This window comes from Seriola dumerili, unplaced genomic scaffold (assembly GCF_002260705.1).
Source record: "Seriola dumerili isolate Sdu_G_001 unplaced genomic scaffold, Sdu_1.0 BDQW01000317.1, whole genome shotgun sequence".
In the NCBI taxonomy this organism is placed as follows: domain Eukaryota; kingdom Metazoa; phylum Chordata; class Actinopteri; order Carangiformes; family Carangidae; genus Seriola; species Seriola dumerili.
The window spans coordinates 1-22,013 of NW_019174572.1; the positions used below are offsets into that span (position 1 = coordinate 1).

The following is a 22,013-nucleotide window of genomic DNA, read 5'->3' on the forward strand; positions in this document are numbered from 1 at the left end:
TTTAACTAATATTTGACTCTGCATTTAAGCATTTGATTTAATTTTAATGATGCATTTTTCCAACCAGCATCTTAAAGACTTGAAGTTGTTAGTGCATTTTCTGACTTACGCTTAGTCAGCTGCAGGCTAGACGGCGAGCTGCTGTACCGTGCGTGTCTTGTACCCTGTAGTGGAAACACATGTAAATAGAAGCTTACCAGCTCTGTGGTCGTCCAGTTTCCTGTTTCTGATAGAAACCTTGAGCCGAAGCGTCGGACCATACCTTACACCCTTTCGACAGAGCACTGTCAGGTTACCGACATCCTAGTTTATCAACTGCAAGATCTTTGTGTTTCACTGCCAAAACATAACAGTTGACTGTTTAATGTGATCAAGTAATGAACATCATTGAGCAACTAACTTGACTATAGTAATACACTGTTTTCCCTAACTTACACTTTACATTTTTATATTATACAACATTTTTATTTTCTATGTAATCTCTCAGTATGTACAAACGGTATACTACACTAGTCGTTAGCAGTTAGATAAAACTGACAGTACTGGGGATATCAGCTGATATGTTCTGCAGTATGTTAATGTTGACTGTGCTGTACTTCCCCATCCACGGTCGTGCACGCTGGGCAGAGGTCGTGCAGCGCTCGGAGGTGCAGATTGGCTGAGCTCAGAGCTCCGGCTAATAAGCTAACAGCATGGCTAACAGGTGGCTAAACATCCTCACAGCAAGCACGATTAGCATGAACACACAGAAACTGTGGATGCGGCACCTACGAGTGCGCTGCCGCATGCAACCATGCACCAAACCACGCCAGGAGGAAGTCTCCACAGAGGAACTGGGTTCTTCTGGTTTTACCCCATTGAAAGTGCAGTTTAAACCTAATTCACCTGATTCTCCTTAGTAATTACTTTAAGCCTTATATACTATGATTTCTCTCAATAGATTATTTATCAAATTTGCTAAGTTTTCAATTCTTCTGGTTATTTAGTTTAATAGACACCAAACAAGAGACGTGGCATGACGACTATAACATAAAGATGATAAAGCAGGGACAATAAAAGAGCACGAAAGGACTCAGCTTGAATTGTCTCTAAAGATCACTTTTAATTCTTTTTTTTTAAAAACTGCGTCTAAAACCAACAGGAACAACTTCCTCGCTGTTGATTCTCGTGTGAGCTGTGTTTGAAAGCTGCTGATAGTTTCTCATTCTGTATCTATTTTGGACACGTGGTCTGGTGAAATGTAATTTTCAGTGTGCTTGTATATACCAACCTGCGAGCCGTTGTAGTCGTCCACGTCCTGTTTCCTGATGAACGAACCCTCCTCTTATATTTGGTCGCTGGTGCGTTGACGCAGAAGAAACAAGCTGGTAAACCCACTGACCAGTTGATAGAGTCTAACGCTTGACCTCTGTAATAGATATTTATACCATGCCTTCTCGTGTGTCCTAACTCCAGCTAGTCGGTTAAATCTGACCATGTACTGGTTATCAGCTTGCAGGAGTCCCTGCGAGGTATTGTAATGTGACTGTCTCTGTTTCCCAGAAGCAAGTACCGAGCTGCAGTCTACTCAGCCTTGAGAACAGACCTACGTCACTTACCCTATGGTACGAATATTCTCATCAGAACCAAACAGGACACAGAGTAAAGCATGCTCTTTATGTGTATGACACTTGGTCAAAGAGACAGCTAACAGTTCCCCCCGGTATCCAGGCTTTATGCTAAGCTAAGCTAACACAAGCTCTCAGCTCTCTCTAGATGTCCTATGATTAATGCATTTACAGTATTAGAAACACGTGTGATTAGATGAAGCCAAAACGAGAATCCCACCATGGATAACACAGCTGGGTGTTTGGGCATTCCATTAACATCCATCAGTTGTTTTGTCGTACAAAATGATTGGCTCAAAATATTATGCTGCTTGCAGTCTTTGTAGGTTTTTCAGTGCGTCTGGACGAAACCGGTCTCTAAAGTCAGCAAAGTCAGAGTGAAATTTAAACACCGATCCAGTGCAATCCTACAGATTTTAGTTCACTCATAGCAGAAGTTTGATCGAGTTACTTATAGATTATGGAGATAAAACAGAGAACGTAGGTAACCCGTGGAACGATTCGATGGCTCACATACTTCTTAGAGAATCAAGGTCCTCAAGAGTTTGGTGGTCAGATACTGGTCCTGCAAGAACAGATCCGCCGGTCCCTGCCGCTCCGGCTGTCCTGCTTGGTGCCTCTGACGTGGTCTGCTGCTCCGTGTCCTCGGTTCCTTGCAGGTCCTGCTGCTGCCGTTGCTGGTCCTGTTGTCTGTGGTCCCTGTTGGTCCTGCTGCGTCCTGCTGTGCCGTCGGTACCTGCTGGTCCTTTGCTGCGCTCCTGGTGGTCCTGTGCTAGGCCCTGCGTGCTGTGCCTTTGGAGTCTGCGTCCTGCGTCTGCGGCTCCTGGCTGCTGCTCTGGCTGTCGGGTCCTCCGATCTTCTGCCGGTCGTGCACTGACACCGGTCTGCCTGCTCTGGTGTCTTGTCTCTGCGGTCCTGCTGGTCCTATGCTTGGGGTACCTGCCGTTGTGTCCTGGCTGTGGTTTCCGCTGGTTCTGTTGGTCTTCCTGCTCGGTCAGCCTGCTGGCTTTTCCTGTCTTGGTTACTGTTGACATTCTGCTGGTACTGCTGGTCCTGTCGGTCCGCTGCTCCTGCTGTCCTGCCGGTCCTGCTGTCTTCGCTTATGGTCTCTTGATGGCTGTGGGGGAGCTCGGTAGGAAGGTCATGCGGTTGAGGGTTTTCTTCATGATTGATTGAAGGTGTGTTCTGTTTGTTCTGAAGAGTTTACCGCCAGCAGAGCCCGGAGTATCGTGCTTACTTCTTCACTAGAGATTGCGCACCAGTCCCACACCTTCACACCGCACCTTACCTCAACAGTGACGCCTCACACCTTGCTGGTCTGTTACTGGCTCCCACTTCCGAGGGTACATTCAGATGCTTTCAGTACCTACTTTAGACTTGATACTTGTGTCAATAGTTTTTTTTTTATACCATGTTTTAGCTGCATCATGATAATAAAATGAGACCAAATGAGGAAAGTTATAGCATGAAACAGAACCATTGGTCAAATTTACAGTGCACTCACTCACACGTGTGCAAACATTGTACATCTGCTATTGTCGTTACTTTACATTTATAAGATACGTGATTGATCACCCACACTATTTGTTTTGAGTGGTAATGAAAGCCACTTCAACATTTACTATCTATTATTTATATTTAATTGATAGTTATTTTTGTTACGGCAGCAGAGATCTGGTGTTTCTCTGCAGGATCACATGAAACACTCAGTCTCCATACAGTCTGAGTTTTTCTCGTGTGGGCTATTCGTCGGCTTTCACAGTTGCGTATTCTGTATGGACAGATAATTGGGACTTGTTTCGTGTTTTGTTGTAGGCTAAACGGATACCTGCACCTACTCTGCGTCAACGGCGCATGAGGAACGAACAAGACCCAGACACGAACCGCGACCTGCAAGACTATCAGAACAGCCTGAACAGCTCACGCGCTGCTGCGAAACTCCTAACAGAGAGTTTGATGAGACATGCTTTCTTGTCTCTTGAAGCTAAGATGATGACGGGCTGTGAACGCCAGGCGGACACAGCACTCGTGAGACAAGACGCAGCCTGAGGCACCATATGGTGATCCCACCCAGGGGTTCACCACGTACCGCCACCGGTGACCCTGCTGGTCAGCTGAGTTAAACTACTAGTAGTAAAACATCATCTCATAAAGCCCAGCTGATCCTCTGTGCGAGTCACAGTATCGCCATAAAAAACGCAAATAAATCTGTAAAAAGAGTTATAGATCAATAAATGTGGAATATACAGAGAAAGCAAATCGAACCTAAAATAAAAACATTTGCACAAGACATATGATATAGTTATAATATCAATAATGATAGATATATCTTCATCGTTTTTACTGTATCTGTTATTGGCTTTGAGCTTTTGACGAGTTGTTTTCATAATAAGATTCGAAACATCATATGAAAATTGCGTGTCCGCTTATTACTCGATGTGTTTTGTCGTCAAAGGTGACATTTGAAGGAACGTGATGAAAGCTAACAAGTTAGCCTGCTACAGGGTTTGACGACGAATGTCAACCAGTTATCGCATCTGGTTAACTCAAAGACACACTGACATGGACAATGGCAATAAGGGATCATGGGACGCGGAGACTCGTGGTGGGTGTTGATTCGCGCTGCTAGCCACGTGTTCGTATTGATAGGAGTGTAATGCTCACAGAAAAAGCCTCAGCGTGTTGCAGGTGTGTCGAGCTATCCAGGTTTCCTATAACATTGTCAAAGACTCTGTTACTTGGATCAACGGTATTAAAACAGCTGAGCTGTGAACCGGTCACCATGCGTAGTTATGTATGTGTGCTTTAAGCTAACTAAGTTTCCGGGTTCGACTTCCACAACAATCCAGACTGTCTTTCCTGTCCTCTCGTGCAGCGTCCGTTCATAAGTTGTTGCAAATGGGAATAGTCAGATTGGTTCTGAAGCTGACGAAGAAACGGTCTGAGTTGGTATACGCTGTATAAATAGTTATCCAGCAGCAATACCTCTTGTAGTGTCTTCTTAGCATATACCTCATCAGTATACTACGTACACTATATTAGCCTGTAGTCTTATCTGTACGCTGATAGAACTGTTGCATGTTGACATTAGTGACACAGTTCCACATCATAGCGACAGGCAACAGGCCACAAAGGACAGAATTTTTAGTCTATCCCTTAATACGAATATCTTATCACAATGTGATCATGTTCAGTTAAAAATAACAAAGTGATTCCTTACAGTGAAACTACCATTAGTTGAAGAACGACGCTGCACAGTAACTCCTCACAGACCCAGCAGAGGCGACGACAGACCATCAGAGTAGAAAAGCCTCTGAAGACAGACAGCTGAACATCCCACGACATCAAATCATCCTGTTCTGAGCTGAACACAGGTGCAGGAAGATTCAAGTTCGATAATCAACGAAGGTCCAGAACATTATTATTATGCGATAATAATATAACTATTAGTAATACACTTATAGAGTAGTTAACTATACACTGGATTCCTGGATGCAGTAAAAATGTGATGCTCTTCCTGGCTTTGCAATTGCGATTAACAATAATGTTTTTACTCTTTATTTATTTATATTTCATCACTTCAGCATACTGAATGTTACATTTTCGTACGTCTAATGGATACATTTCTATGCTTGATGACACCCAGTATATTATATTCGTCTACACAGCGCACGGATCCTAGCCGGCCCTCCTTGACTCTGGCCTTTTCGACATTAAGTCCTCCACATACACACAAAACTATGTAACTTTCCCAACATATATCAAATGTGGTTTATTAACATATATATTTAAGCGCTTTTAAATGGCTCCGCCCCCCGTTTTATTCCTCTGATTTTTGACATAGCTTGTGCTATCAGGGTTGTGAACTCTCTCCTCGAGTCAAGAATCAGACGCTGTGACTCTTTAACCTCACTGTTAAAATTCTTCTTCTTTCAACACACACTTACTCTTTGTCTCAGCTCTGGCTAGACGTTCTGATACCGTGTTTCATTTGATATTGTTTTTTTATATTTACATCTTTTACTGTCAGATCTTTTTCATAAAGATGATTATGAGATGCTTTTTCATGTTGCTACAGGTGCTGTATGGACTTTTCTTTATCTGGTATTCTACATTGTTGTAACTCTATTAAAGAAAAGTTCATTAAATAAAGTTATGATCATTCATTATGATCTCACATCGAGAACGCCACTGATTCAAAGCCTTGTTACCGTGTTGTTCTTGTTGCCTCAGAAACCTCGGCACAGAGTCACAGACAGGTAACAGGAACACAAAATGGTGCCAACACCAGAGAACAATCAAAGACACCCACCTCCAGAGATTTCATCATCAAGCCCTGAGGCGACAGCAGCTTGAAATACTTTCCTCCCACACATTCTGACATTCAAAACAGTCTCTCATGTTGAGTTTACCACAGGAGGAGGGAGGCAGCTCATTGAACTGCTGTACGGATCAGATAAAACCTGATCAGACGGCATCAGTAAAGATGGAGGACTTCGGTTGACTATGTTATATTAGAACAGACAATTTATCACAACTTTTCTCCAATGATGAGTTTTACCATATTATTCAATGAATCTAATTGGTTCTATAGTCATGTTTAAAACCGTGTTAAAACTATATTATAAAACAGAGAATCTGTCGCACCTGAATCCACGAACACTTATCACTTCTGATCCCTGTGACTCATATCGGAGAGGATAGAACCTGACTTATAGTCGCTCCCACGCAGAAGAAACACACTCATGTGACCTCCAATAAACAAATGCGTGTGAGTTCCACCATCCGCAGTGACTTTGATTCACAGTGGACAGTAATGAGAACTGACCGATAGAAAAACAGTAGAGCACAGTTTTGTATCACGCTGCGTCTGGACCAGTAGATCTGGAGCGTCGAATCAGCAACCTACACTACACCTAGTGCTACTCATACTGACACAGAACAACCACTATAGAAACACAGCAAGCTGCTCAGGCTGCTCTGGCTGGGTTCGCGTCATCTACACCTTGCAGCAACATGCTTCAACAAGCTCCAACTGCCTTTTAGCCCACCAGAGAGAGAAAGCAACAGCAACGAGCTCCTGTCATCAACCTCATTGAAGAATACAGACAACACTCAGGCTTATCATTACCAATTACTGTACTGGAACATTTATTCAACCACACAAGAGTTCCTTAGAATTATTATTATTACATTTTCACACAACCTTTATCATCAATGAGACTGTTAACACGTCTGACACAACAGCTGGCTGCCTTCTGCGTTGCTGAGACAAACACATGATTATCACGCATACGCATCTCGTGCAGGAAATAAAGCAGCTGTAACCAACAGAACAGATCCTGAAACTCCTCTGACAGAATCCTGACTTCATTTCCCAGAGTCACCTGGTCCCTGAACTCATGAACTCCTGACCTTCTCCTCTTCCTCTCCTCCTCTTCCTCTCCTCCTCTTCCTCTCCTCCTCTTCCTCTCAGGAAAAAGAAACAGGGGCACTAGTGTGAGGTGGGGGGGGGGTCACAAAGGTCAAACTCCTTTTCTCCTGAAGGTTCAGAGTCTTTGAGCAGCTTCATGATCAGAGCGGAGGAAAGGAGCTTCACTGCTTCCTTCCTTATCTCCTTTAGGAAACAGAAATGCCGTCCCACAATTCCTTGCTGCAGCAACATTTAAAGTGACGCTGCAGCTTCACCTGAGCTGAGCCTCTTAAATCAACACAGGAGTCAGAAACAGGAAATACATACAAACCAAATGAACCAGGAGTGATGTCAGTGAGACCACACCTTCCAGGTAGAGTCCTGCTCCAGGTGTGGACAGGTTCACTTGTTGTCATGGGAACAGAATGTCTCTGTATGCGTCTCTTCATTTCCACCAGTGGATCAGTCACAGAGCAGAAGCTTCTCTCTGATGGAGTTTGTTCATCTGAACTTTATGTCTCTGTTTCCTTTAGACTCTGATTCTTTTCTTCTTCATGGATCAGAGAGAAACAGGAAACAGGAAGCAGATCTGAGACTCTTCAGACCTGCTGAGGATCAGCTGCTCTATCAGCAGGTTCATATGAAGGCTGCTCTGTGTCGTCTACGTTACCTATAGATCATAAAACCAACAACAACAACAACAAGCAGAGCAGCAACTGACAGACCGACTCCCAGTCCAACATGTCCGCTGCTGTTTCCCTCCTTGTCTCCTCCCTCCTCGTCTCCTCTCTCCTCTGTGATACCTGCAGAGAGAAACAGGTGTGAGGTGTCAGCTGTCAGGTAGGTGATGAGACAGACATTATCTACTGAACTTTGATCACATGACTCAGACCAGCTGTTCTCTACAAAGTCTCATCAACAACATCTGGAGAAAACACAAACATCTGGTCTGTGATGGTTCACTCTCACATCAACAACCACGAAGCAGCTGCACCAGGACTCACCGGAGACTGACTCACCTGAGACTGACTTACCTGAGACTGACTCTACTGACTCACCTGAGTCTGAATCACCTGAGATTGACTTACCTGAGACTGACTCACCTGAGTTTGACTCACTTGAGACTGACTCTATTGACTCACCTGAGACTGACTCTACTGACTCACCTGAGATTGACTCTACTGACTCACCAGAGACTGACTCACCTGAGATTGACTCACCTGAGACTGACTCCACTGACTCACCTGAGACTGACTCACCTGAGACTGACTCACCTGAGACTGACTCACCTGAGACTGACTCACCTGAGACTGACTCACCTGAGATTGACTCTACTGACTCACCAGAGACTGACTCACCTGAGATTGACTCACCTGAGATTGACTCTACTGACTCACCAGAGACTGACTCACCTGAGATTGACTCACCTGAGACTGACTCCACTGACTCACCTGAGACTGACTCACCTGAGACTGACTCCACTGACTCACCTGAGATTGTAATGACTCACCTGAGACTGACTCACCTTTCTGATGAACATCCAGGTAGATGATGCTGACGGGCTCAGGTAAGGAGTTTGCTTCTGTCTGGACTCGACACTCGTATCTTCCTGTGTCGTCTCTCGTCACGTCCTTCAGAGTCAGAGACACGTCCCCGTCCTTCATCTGTCTGTCCCTCAGCTCCACCCGGTTCTGAAAAGACGGACTCTGGTTCTGTGGATCAGGATTCTTGTCCCGGTACAGAAACACCTGTTCTGGCTCGGGCTCAGCTCTGCTCCACTCTACAACTGTGATGTTTGTGTCTCTGGCAGCTCGACATGGCAGAGAGACAGTCTGTCCAGGTGCAGCTGTGACGTTTACTGGGATTAAAGGAGAGAAAACAGAGCAGCCAATCAGAGCGAGCGCCCACCGGTCTCGACCGACACACACAAGACGAATAAGAAGTGATGTCTCTCGAGTCGTGTCGATCGGGGCTGAGGACTACAGGTGAGACCCGTTCAGTCTTCACCTGCAGTGAGGAGCAGGTGGGACAGGAAGCCGTGGTGATAACTGACCATCAGCCTCTTGTCTTCGTACAGACACCTGTCCCTCGCTCTCTACCTGAACATCAGTTCAGTCAACACAGGAGTCACAAACATGAAATACACACAAACCAAATGAACCAGGAGGGATGTCAGTCTGACCACACCTCCCAGGTAGAGTCCTGCTCCAGGTGTGCACAGGTTCACTTGTACAAACTCACCTGAGTCTACAACCTTCAGGGTGATGGTGCTGATGAGCTGAGGACGACTTCCTTTTTTTCCAACTTGACACTCGTATCTTGCAGCGTCGTTGATGGTGACGTTCTTCAGAATTACAGAGACGTCTCCGTCCTTCACCTGTGGATCTGTCAGCTCCACTCGACCACGATAAGATGGAAGCTGGTATTGTTCATAAAGGCGTTTGTCTCTGTAGAGGAAGACGTAATCCTCTGACTTCAGGTCAGGTCTGATCCACGTTATCAGTTTGATTTCAGCATCTCTGGGACCTCGACACTGAAGAGTGACGTCTTCTCCAGGTTTCACCTTCGTCTCTTCACCTGAATCACAAGAAAAAGTCCAGAGAGAAACAGGAAGTAAAAGTCAGTGACCCAGTTCTTTATCAAATACTTTTATTTTGAAGGTTCACCACAGAACCTCCATGATCTGAGCTAACTGGTGATGGTGGTGATGATGATGATGATGATGATGATAATGAAGAAACTTAACAACCTGTAAAAACATGAACTCCAGATGTGCTGCAAAGATCTGAGCTGCAGTTGATCTGTTTACACACATTTGTAGTCACATGACCTGATGAGATCAGAGATCAGCTGTGGGACCCAAACACCTCTGTAGTTTCACATGAGGAAAACAGAGACACCTGGGGACAAAGGTTTTCATTGGCTTGTTCTCTTGTAACTGTCTGAGACGTTTATTTTGTATGTTTTATATGATTTAATGAGAAATTCCTGATAATTTAACTCATAAGGTCGTTAAGAAGATGCAATAAACAGGATGTTAAAATGGAAACATTGATAAACAGCGGTTTAAAAGAAGGACTGAGGTTCAGTCCTGCCTGCAGCCGCCTGGGTTTGAATCAAGCCGTTTCCTGCAGGTGATCATCTCCCTCCCCAGCTCTCCTGTCTCTCTCTCACTGCCCCTGTCTATTTAAATATGGCCAAAGCACAACTTTAAAGAGATGAAGGAGTAGATCTGCCATTTGATTTTACTTGGTGTCAGACTGAGAAGAAATGTTCAGTAAACACAGCTGGTCCTCAGAGTGACATGTGGCCTTCAGCACATTAAACATAAAGCAGTGAACTTTATACACAGTTTATGGTTATGGATGAATGAGAAGTTACTGAGCAGATGAAACATCTCCCTGGATGATCGTTAGTGTTGTTTCAGTGCTTGCTAATGAATTCAGACATGGGTCAGATTTGACCACCTGGTTGTAAGTAGTGTGGAACAACCAGGGCTGAGCGGGAAAGATCTGATCCACCGTCACAGGCCTGAAGCACCAAGTGCAGCTGCCGCCGCCGCTAACCAGGAAGAGACGGTAACTCCGCCATCACACGAGGCAGCGCCCCTGTCCCACTACACCTGAACGCACCGTGACACCAGGAGCCTAAAGCTCGTCCTCAGTGACCCATCTGATCCCAGACCAGGACCTGGTCTTCCTCTCTGACATAAACCTCTGAAACACACTTGATGTTCGCTTTGATATCGACTGGAACAAGAGGAAGTGAAGCTCCGCCATGTTCAGAGACTCCGTCACGCACAGAGACTGATACGGGTCTTTACAGTAACTTCCCCACAAGCTCAACTACTTTCTCTTTCCTCCATATATCCGCTCACACACTGCTTACCTGACACACATGGCAGGAGACAGGTGAGGAGACACACACAGACGGTCAGCACTGAAGAAAACATCTTCTTCTTCTGCTGGTTAATAACCGCCAGCTTCCTGGAGAATCGATGAAGGCAGTGTGAAGCAGCTGAAAGGCAGTAAGTGGACTGTGACCGAAGACAACCGCGGGACAATGTTCTGTGGGCAGCTCCCTTTGACTCTGACGCCACGCCCACCTGTGACACAGCTGAGGGAGGAGTCACGTGATTTACAAGAAAACAGCAGGGAGCTCTGCTCGTATGAAGCACCTGAACTGATTGGACACAGAACAAAACAGCAGCTGAAGATCCAGACTGGAAACAGGAAGCAGGAAGCATCACTGCAGACTCCACACATACTCACACAACCTGTTCCCGCTGCTGCCAGAGGGGAGGAGCTTCATCTCTCACCTCTGAACCTGATGTTCATTTCTCTGTGAATCTCAGAGCGACGCTACAATGTGACGTTCTTTGCTCAGACTCTGATGCCACGCCCACCTGTGACACAGCTGAGGGAGGAGTCACGTGATTTACAAGAATATGAAAAGGACTGAACCTGAAAGGACAGAGTGATGTAGGTGAGCAGCAGCTGAAGATCCAGACTGGCTGCAACATGAAGCTGCAGATGTGACAGATGTTTTTACCTGCTTCATCAGAGCGGAGTAGGGTTTCACCTTTTATCTGATGTGATGTGGTGACGTGATTTTGTGAGAATTTAAAAAGCCAATACACATTCCTTTATGTGCTTATGATCCAAAATGACTGAATATCAAGGGTAACAAGAGATGTAGCCTGATGCTGATTCACAGGTTTAGAGAAGACGGGATGACACGCACGTTTCAAATTCATGTCTTTAAGAAAGAAAGCATCACAGATATGTAGATTTTAATATTTTATCCTTGAGGCCAAAGGGAAGTCCTCCTGCACTCTGAACAGCACTTCTGGCTGCACCTGTCTGCTGCTTCTGGAGACCCCTGGGCGTCTTGTCAGTACATGACTCCATAGGAACAAAAGTGAATCCAAATATGGTCAGAGAGGAGGGGCGCATGTTGTTCATGCCAGCTTGTAGCAAGCTCTCACCCACCTGTCACTCAAAGAGGCCACGCCCTCAATCCTCCATAACTGTAGTCCTTAATAAAATATAAACAGGTGAGTTATACAAACAGGTGAGTTATATAAACAGGTGAGTTCTATAAACAGGTGAGTTATATAAACAGGTGTCATGAAGGAGGAAATTAGCTCTAGAGACCAAAACAGTTTCTGTACCAGGCTGTAAACATGTTTATTTCTGCTGTAAAGTTGGACATTTTAACATGGGAGTCTATGGGGACTGACTCACTGTTGGAGCCAGACTCTAGTGGTCGTTAGAGGAACTGCAGCTTCTGGTTCTTCATGTTGATGATTCATGTTTCAGTCTGGAGGTTGTGGTTGGTTTAAACCAGCAGGTGTCAGCAGAGAGTCAGTCCTCAGCCAGCAGGATAACACTGATCCATACAGTAATATCTATTTAATAAATAACAGCAGATTAACTGATGACCAGACCTGCAGGCCAACAAACCAGGGACCAAACTGACTGTGAGAGTTTTACACCCCCCCCCTTTTTAACAGTAGTACAGATTATATGATTATATATAAAATCAAATTCAAATGTATTTCTATGGAATCTTCTAATACAAAAGTAGGAGTTACAGTTAAGTTGAAGGAATGTTGCTGCTATCCAGTGGTTGATTTCCTCCAAGCAGCTGACCAGGGAGTTTATGGGTTGGGGTCATCAGTGTATAATGAGATGAGAAGCTGAGTGTCATTGACATAATTATAGTATAGCTAATGTTATCATTGTTGATAACATAGTCAAGGGGAAGCATGTATAAGTTAAAAGGAAGGGGCCCCAGGATCGAGCCCTGAAGGACCCCACACACTAGATCATATTTGTTGGAGTGAAGGCTCCAAGTGTGACAGTAAGAACAACACCAGACGGACCCGCCCAGTGTCCAACAGTATCCCATGATCCACTGTGTGGAATAACAAACTGAGGTCTGAGAGTATTAGGACTGAGGTTTTAGCTGGACATCAACAGTGGGACCATGAATGTCTGTGACTGACTGACCTGAAATAACGAGCGATGACCAGAATGAAAAAACACATGATAAATTAAGTATAGTGTCCGTTTTAACAGGATGAATACTTTTTTTATTCCTCTTTGATTTCTTGATCAGTTGCAGTTCATGAAACTCAGCACTTCATCCAGATTCTTCAGACTAAAAGTCTAAGAATAAAATAAAGGCCAAAAGATTTTTAATGTGAAAAATCTAGAGGAAGTTGTAAATTTATACATTTTAAAACAGCATTGGGACTGGAAATGATGAATACATGTAAATAGAGCAGTAAGTTGACTGATGAATTCAGTTATTCATTTATTATCAGCCTGGTTAAATAATGGCATCAGACACTGAGAATCTATGGTAAAGCACTTTCACAGCCACCGAGGGATCGGCCCTCTGGTGGTCAGAGACACACCGTCAGGACAGGCAAACCAGGAAAACCAGGCAAACCAGGCAAACCAGGCAAACCATTGGGGCCCATGAGGAGAAGGCAATGACTCTATAAAGCCACTTAAACCTCCATAAAGACACTATCACACTGAGGGAACAGCTGTAAAGTGTGTACTGATACTCTGCATGTGAGACGTTGAGGGGACATCTGTAAATTGTAGTATCTCCCCACATCATCACACACATGAACAGACAGGAAGGAGGTGGGATCAGCTGCTGTGACCAAACCAAGTGTTGAGCTCATTTTAGCAGGTGGAACAATGGACCTCACATCTCTGCAGAGGCTGTTCTGTGAGTACACACTGTTTCATTCCCATCATTTTATTTACAGCTGAGTTGTAAATGAGTGTATGATGTCATCAAATGACATTTAAATTATACTGATCAGCATCGAGACGAATCTACAGAGTGAAACATAGAAATTCATATTTCAACTGTTTAAATATGAACCAGCTTCTTAAACAAGAAAATATGAGATAAAAGATTCTTCATCATGTTTCATATCAACTAATCATCAACAAATTAACTGTGACTTTAAGTGATGTGAACAAGCTTCAACAACATCGTCATCAGGAATAAAAGAAAATAACATCTGAACGTACAGTAAACGAGTGTTTTCATTCAGATGGCTGTAGTTTTAAATTTATCTTGAACAGGAGGAGGATGAAGTTAGAAGTTAGGTTATATAGCAGATAATATTCAGAAGTTCATCAACATCACTGATGATCGGTCAGATCTGTTGCAGAGTCAGAACAGAGTGAAGGAAACCTCATTGATCCACTGACGTTTGAATTTACTGAAATCAACTGTTTAAATCATTAAATTAAAGACACGTTTGTTCATTTCAAACCTCGACGAAGCAACTGAATATATTTTCTATCCTGCTGATCTGAAACAACGTAGTTGTGTTGTTGTTATCATCATGACTCATTATATTATCGTCTTATCTCTGAGTTCTGTGACTGTTTGAATGCAGTGTAGAGGAGGAGGTTTCCCTTTGTGTTCATGTTTAACTTCACAGTAACTGAGTGTCCCGTCTGTAGGTCTGACTTCGCTGCTCTGCTGCACCACGAACGCAGGTCAGTCCACTTCCTGTTTCTCTTTTCTGAGTCTCAATAAACACAGTTCTTACAGGAAGCTCAGTTAATGAAAGTGAAGACATTTAGTTTTTCTCATGGTTTTACAGAAGCAACATTAACCTCCTCACTGCTCCGTCACTAATCAATACTCTCTCACACATACACATTGATTCAGTAGTTGAACTGATCAGGGATCAGATGAACGCTGCAGCAGCACAGTCCACTGTCTCTATGATCGTACGTGTTGGAACCACTGCAGATGTTTTCTCATGAACAGCTGTGAGGACAGAGATTATCAATGTGTCCTGAATTCTTCACTGAGGCTTCATCAATGTCAGATATTGATCCAATTATCAATTATCAGTCACTTATCTGATCCACTGCAGAAACATGATGCGACTAAGTGGTAAAAATAAACACCTTGTACTGAACACCACCCACCGACTGCAGCATGAAACAAAATGTGTGTGACCAAAACGTCCACTAGAATTATATGACTGTTGTTGTTGTTGAGTTGAAATTCATGTAAATTTATGTTTTGCTTAAATATTCATTGATTTCCCTCCAGCTGGTCTGACGGTGAGTCCCAGCAGCTCTCAGCTGTTTGAAGGAGACTCTGTCTCTCTGAGCTGTGAGGAGGACGACAGCTCTGCTGGATGGAGGCTGAGGAGGAACACCACCAGAGAAACCAGGACTCAGTGTGGAGCTGACTGGGGAGAATCAGCTGGTTCTTCCTGTAACATCAGCTACACCTTCCTACAGGACAGTGGAGTTTACTGGTGTGAGTCCAGAGAGGGAGCAACCAGTAACAGCATCAGCATCACTGTCACTGGTAAGATCAGACTGTGGAGTCAGTGTTGATGAAGCTGTGTGTAAATGGATGAAATGCTGTAGTTTGTCTGTGTGTTGAGGTGGAGCAGTGATCCTGCAGAGTCCTGTCCTCCCTGTGATGGAGGGACATGATGTCACTCTGCACTGTAAAACAAAGACCCCTCCCTCCAACCTCCCAGCTGCTTTCTATAAAGATGGCTCCCTCATCACAGAGACTACAGGTCACATGACCATCCACCATGTTGACAAGTCTGATGAAGGCCTCTACAGCTGTGACATCACAGGTCATGGAGAGTCTCCGCCCAGCTGGATCACTGTCACAGGTCAGGAGGTCAAAGGTTAAAGTTCAAAAACAGAATCAGCTCCAGTTTCTTAGTTTCATCTTGAAACTTTCTGAACAGTGAAAAGAATTAATGTTTTATTCTTTGTTTATTTAAGTATTTTTAAATTATTATTTTTGTTGGTTTCAGAGCGACCGCCCATCACCCCTCCTCCACCTCTACCTGTGTGGCTGTCTGCTGCATCTGTCTGTGGTCTGCTTGTATTGATGTTACTGGTGTTACTGGTTGTACTGGTGAAACGATGTGTTGAGAGGAAACCTCCAGGTGAAACACACACTTATTATTTTAAATGTATTCTATATGTAAATTCAGTTTAATGTGTTATTTGCATCAGATATTCCACTGTCCATTTGGACTGTATTTCTAATGAGTTCATATAAGTTTAAGTTTATTATTCAATAGTAAGTTTTATATTATTATGTTTTAAATTATATCATTGTTCATTTTGGTTCCTTCCAGCTGATGAAGAAGTCAGAGAAGATGACATCACAGATGACATCACATACAGCGACGTGAAAATATTACGTAACCAACAACAGCCAATCAGGCGGAGCAGAGGTGAGCATCTATTGTACATTTAAATTACCTGGACGAGTTGTGTAGGGTAACGGCTGAGGGCATTAGTGCGTTACAGTTAACGTAGGTCAGGGTGGTGCCTCATGTCCTCGTGTAGATAAACTGGACCTGTATCTTTGTGAGGATCATGTCTTCTTCTTTTAATCTGATGACACTGTCATAAATTAAAGGGACAGTGTGCGATGTGGAGACTTCTATAAAGTTAAATCCATTTTCCACAGGAGGACATTTTTAAAAAGTCGGATAATTGTGGAATATGAAGATGTTTTTAGACAATTAGGACATTTTAGAAAAAGTAAGTGAGGACATCTTGTTCTGGTTTCATCTCTTCAAAAGGTTGAAATTGTTTTTTATGATGAAGATTTATGTTCTTATTTTATCTGTTTTATCTATTTATTTTTGTTGTTACCTTATGTCCCTTATGTGCAGATATTTTATGGCTTTAATATATGAATGAACTGAAAAGGCAATAAAGAGGTTTTTATTGTAAAAATGTTTTTATGTTAGAGTGAGAATTATCAGGACATTTTGTTATATGAGGATATTATGGATTATAAGGACCATACATGATTGTTGTTTTACTCAATTAATGTGACTGACTTTTATTTTACTCTGCATTTACATTTGATTTATTTTAATGATGCATTTTTTCAACAGCATCTTAAAGACTTTTGAAGTTGTTTAGTGGCATGTTTCTGACTGAGGTTAGTCAGTGCAGGCTGAGACGGCGAGCTGCTGTACCTGGTGTCTTGTACCCTGTAGTGGAACTGTAAATAGAAGCTACCAGCTCTGTGGTCGTCCAGTTTCCTGTTTCTGATAGAAACACTTGAGCCGAGCGTGGACCACCACACGCTTCACAGAGCTGCAGTTACAGACATCTAGTTTATAACTGCACAGATTTGTGTTTCTCTGCAAACATACAGTTTGACTGTTTAATGTGATTAATAATGACATCATTGAACTAACTTGAGTATTAAACACTGTTTCCCTTCAACTTACACTTTACATTTTATATTTACAACATTTTATTTTCTATGTATCTCAGTATGTACAAAGGTTACTACACTAGTGTTAGCAGTAGATAAACTGACAGTACTGGTATCAGCTGTAGTTCCTGCAGTATTGTAATGTGACGTGTGCTCTTTGCCTCCATCACGGTCTGCCACCTGCACAACAGTCTGCAGCCACGAGGCTGAGAGGCTGAGCTCAGAGCTCCGAGCTAATAGCTAACAGCATGCTAACATGCTAACATCCTCACAGCAGCCGATTAGCATGAACACAAACTGATGGGATGTCGACCTGACGATGGCGCTGCATGAACATCACCAACAGCAGGAGGAAGTTCTCACAGAGGAACTGGGTTCTTCTGGTTTTACCCCATTAAAGTGCAGTTTAAACTAAATCACTGATTCTCCTTTAGTATGACTTTAAGCCTAATCTATGGATTTCTCAATAGATTATTTTATTAATTTGCTAAGTTTTCAATTCTTCTGTTTATTTAGTTTAATAGACACAAACAAGAAGACGTGATGGACTATAACATAAGATGTAAAGCAGGGAATAAAAGAGCAGAAGGACTCAGCTTGAATTGTCTCTAAAGATCATTTTATTCTTTTTTTTAAACTGCGTCTAAAACCACAGGAACAACTTCCTCCTGTTGATTCCTCTGAGCTGTGGTTTGAAGCTGCTGATGTTTCTCATCTCTGTATCTATTTTGGACGTGGTGGTGAAATGTTTCAGTGTGTTGTAACAGCACTGAGCAGCGTTGTAGTCGTCCAGCGTCCTGTTTCTGATGAAGACCCTCCTCTTATATTTGGTCTCTGGTCGTTGACAGCAAAAAACAACTGTAAACCCACTGACAGTTATAGAGTCCTAACTTGACCTCTGTAATAAGATATTTACCATCCTTCTCGTGGTCCTAACTCCAGCAGTGGATAAACTGACAGTACTGGTATCAGCTGCAGGTCCTGCAGTATTGTAATGTGACGTGTGCTCTGTTTCCCAGAGAGCGATCCAGCTGCAGTCTACTCAGCTGTGAGAACAGACCACGTCACTTATGGACGAATATTCATCAGAACAAACAGGACCAGAGGTAAAGCTGCTCTTTATGTGTGAACTTGGCACAGAGACAAGCTAACAGTTCCCCCCGGTTCCAGGCTTTATGCTAAGCTAAGCTAACCACAGCTCTCAGCTCTCTCTAGTGTTCCTATGATTAAATGCATTTACAGTATAGAAACAGTTGATTAGATGAAGCCAAACGAGAATCCTGCACCATGGAAACACAGCTGGGTGTTGGGCTTCCATTAATCCATCAGTTGTTTTGTCTAAAAATGTTGCTAAGATATTATGCTGCTGCAGTCTTTGTAGGTTTCAGCTCGTCTGGACGAAACCTCAAAGTCACAAAGTCAGAGTGAAATTAAACCACGATCCAGTGAATCTACAGTTTTTAGTTCATAGCAGAAAGTTTGTCGAGACTTTAGATTTAGGAGATAAACAGAGGAACCGAGGAACCGTGGAACGATTCGATGGCCAACTCTTAGAGAATCAAGGTCCTCCAAGAGTTTGGTGGTCAGATACTGGTCTGAAGAACAGATCCTGCCGGTCCTGCCGCTCCTGCTGGTCCTGCTGGTCCTGCTGGTCCTGCTGCTCCTGTTGGTCCTGCCGGTCCTGCCGGTCCTGCCGGTCCTGCTGCTCTTGCTGCTCCTTTTGGTCCTGCCGGTCCTGCCGGTCCTGCCGGTCCTGCCGGTCCTGTTGGTCCTGCTGGTCCTGTTGGTCCTGCTGGTCCTGCTGGTCCTGCTGGTCCTGCTGGTCCTGTTGGTCCTGCTGCTCCTGCTGGTCCTGCTGGTCCTGTTGGTCCTGCTGGTCCTGCTGGTCCTGCCGGTCCTGCTGCTCCTGCTGCTCCTGCCGGTCCTGTTGGTCCTGCTGGGTGGAGCTCAGGTAAAGGTCAGGGTTGAGGGTTTTCTCATATTGATGAAGTGTGTGTTTGTGTTCAGAGTGTCCAGCAGAGCCGGAGGTCGTCTACTCTTCACTGAGGTCGACCGTCACACCTTCACACCTGTCCCACCACTGACGTCCTCCTGCTGGTCTGTTACTGGTCCTCACTCCAGGGTACATTCAGCTTTCATACCACTTTAGATATTTGTCATAGTTTTTTTTTTTACTGTTTTTAGCTGCAAAATGAAAAATGAGAACAAAGAGAAAGTTAAGATGAAAAGAAATTGGTCAATTACAGTGCACTCCTCACTGTGCAACATGTTACTTGTATTGTCGTACTTTCATTTATAGATATGATGATACCCACCATTTGTTTTGTGGTGAATGAAGCCATTAACTTTACTCTTATTTATATTTAATTGATGTTTTTTGTTACGGCAGCAGAGATCTGGTTTCTCTGCAGGATCAATAAACTCCGGTCTCAGCAGTTGTTTTTCTCGTGTGGTTCTGTGGCTTTCACAGTTCTTCTGATGGAAAATTTGACTTGTTCGTGTTTGGTTGTGGCTAACCGATCCTCACCTCTGCTCAGCGCAGAGACAACAGACCGACAGAAACCGCGACCGCAGACTATAAACAGCCTGAACGCTCAGCGCTGCGAAACTCTGCAGAGAGTTTGATGAGACGTTTCTTCTCTGAACAATGACGGTGACCCAGGGACCAGCACTCTGAGCAAGACGCAGCCTGAGGACCTATGGTGATCCACCAGGGGTCACCAGCGGACCACCGGTGACCCCTGCTGGTCAGTGAGTAAACTAGTTAAAACATCTCAAACCCAGCTGACCTCTGTGGAGTCACAGTAGTGCCATAAAAAAGAATAAATCTGTAAAAGAGTAAATAAATAAATGTGGAAATATAAAGAGAAACAAATAAAACATTTGCACAAACATATGATATAATATAATATGATAATATAGCTTCATCTTTTACTGTATTGTTTTTGCTTTGAGTTGTACGAGTTGTTTTCAATAAAATTCAAACATCATATGAATTGGTTGTTTTACAGTGTTTATGTCGTAAAGGTGACATTTGAAAGGAAACGTGATGAAGCTAACAGTTAGCCTGCTCAGGGTTGAGCTGAATGTCACCAGTTATCAGTCTGTTAACTCAAACACTGACAATGAACAAGATCATGGACTGAGACTCATGGTGCGTTTGATGACCTCTAGCCAGTGTTCGTATTGATGAGTGATGCTACAGAAAAGCCTCAGCTGTTGCAGTGTGTGAGCTTCAGGGTTTCCTGATAATTAAAACTCTGTTATTGATCAAGGTAATCAAACAGCTGAGTGGATAGGTCACACATGATATATGTATGTGTTATAAGTAACAAGTTTCCGGTTCGATTCCCCAACAATCGGACTTGTTTCCTGTCTCTCGTCAGCGTCCTGTTCAATAAAGTTGGTCTGAAAAAGTGAGAGAAACACTGTTGGAGCCTGTAGAAGGTGTTTCACTGGAAAAACCAGCTGTAGTTCTTCTTAGATACTGATCAGTAAACTAATATATTCTTATCTGTACGTGATGAATTTGCATGTGACATTAGGGACACATTCCCACATTAGCACAGCACAGGCCACCAAGGACAGAATTTTATCATCCTTAAAACAATAATTTAAACATGGACATGTGTTAAAAATAAAAGTGATTCCCACAGTGAAACTACATTATTGAACACCTGCAGTACCTCTCACAGACCAGCAGAGGGCGGCAGACCACAGGTAGAAAACCTCTGAGACAAGACACTGAACATCCCACGACATAAATCATCCTGTTCTGAGCTGAAACAGTGCAGGAAGATTCAGTTCATAATCAAAGAGGTCCAGAACATTATATTATCAATATAATAATATAGTAATAACTATAAGTAGTAACTATAAACTGATTCTGATGCAGTAAAATGTCTCTTCCTGCTTTGAATGCATTAATGTTTTTATCTGTTTTATTTATATTTCATATTCAGTCTCTGAACTGTTTCATTTTGTCGTCTATGATCATTTCTATGCTGATGACACCCAGTTATTTATTCGTCTACAGCCCCCGGATCCTAGCGGCCTCCTGACTCTGGCCTTTCTGACATTAAACCCTCCCACACACAAAGTAACATGTAATTTCCATATATAAATGATGTTTATAAATATATTTAAGGCTTTAAATGGCTCCGCCCCCGTTTTATCTCTGATTTCTTGACATAGCTTGTGTCAGGGTTTGTGACTCTCTCCTGAGTCAAATCAGACGCTGTGACTCTTTAACTTCCTTTAAATCTCTTCTTCAAACACGTTTCTTTGTCTCAGCCTCTGGTGACGTCTGATACGTGTTTCATTGATATTGTTTTTTTATATTTTACATCTTTTACTGTCAGATCTTTTTTCATAAAGATGATTTGAGATGTTTTTATGTTGCTCAGGTGCTTTGGACTTTTCTTTTATCTGGTTTTACCATGTTGTAACTCTATTAAGAAAAGTTCCATAAATAAAGTTATGATCATCATTATGACTCATCTGAGAACGCCACTGATTAAACCTGTTACCGGTTGTTCTTGTTGCTCAGAAACTCGGCACAGAGTCCAGAGGTAACAGGAAACAAAATGGTGCCAACACAGAGACAATAAAGACCCACCTCCAGAGATTCATCATCAGCCCTGAGGGCGACAGCAGCTGAAATACTTCCTCCACATCTGAATTCAAAACAGTCTCATGGTTGAGTTACAGGAGGAGGAGGC

General features: G+C 43.3%; 1 protein-coding gene across 1 annotated transcript in view; it reads right to left on the bottom strand.

Annotated features, from left to right (window-relative positions):
- Positions 1-6,919: 6,919 nt before the first annotated feature.
- Positions 6,920-22,013, bottom strand: part of LOC111231772 (coxsackievirus and adenovirus receptor homolog) — a 21,858-nt gene continuing 6,764 nt past the window's right edge. Inside the window, exons 3-5 of the mRNA XM_022759010.1 lie at positions 9,262-9,597; positions 8,546-8,878; positions 6,920-7,823 (exon numbers count right to left, since the gene is read on the bottom strand). Coding sequence (XP_022614731.1) covers positions 7,687-7,823; positions 8,546-8,878; positions 9,262-9,597 — 806 coding nt within the window. The 3' untranslated portion in view covers positions 6,920-7,686. The remainder of the gene's footprint in view (positions 7,824-8,545; positions 8,879-9,261; positions 9,598-22,013) is intronic.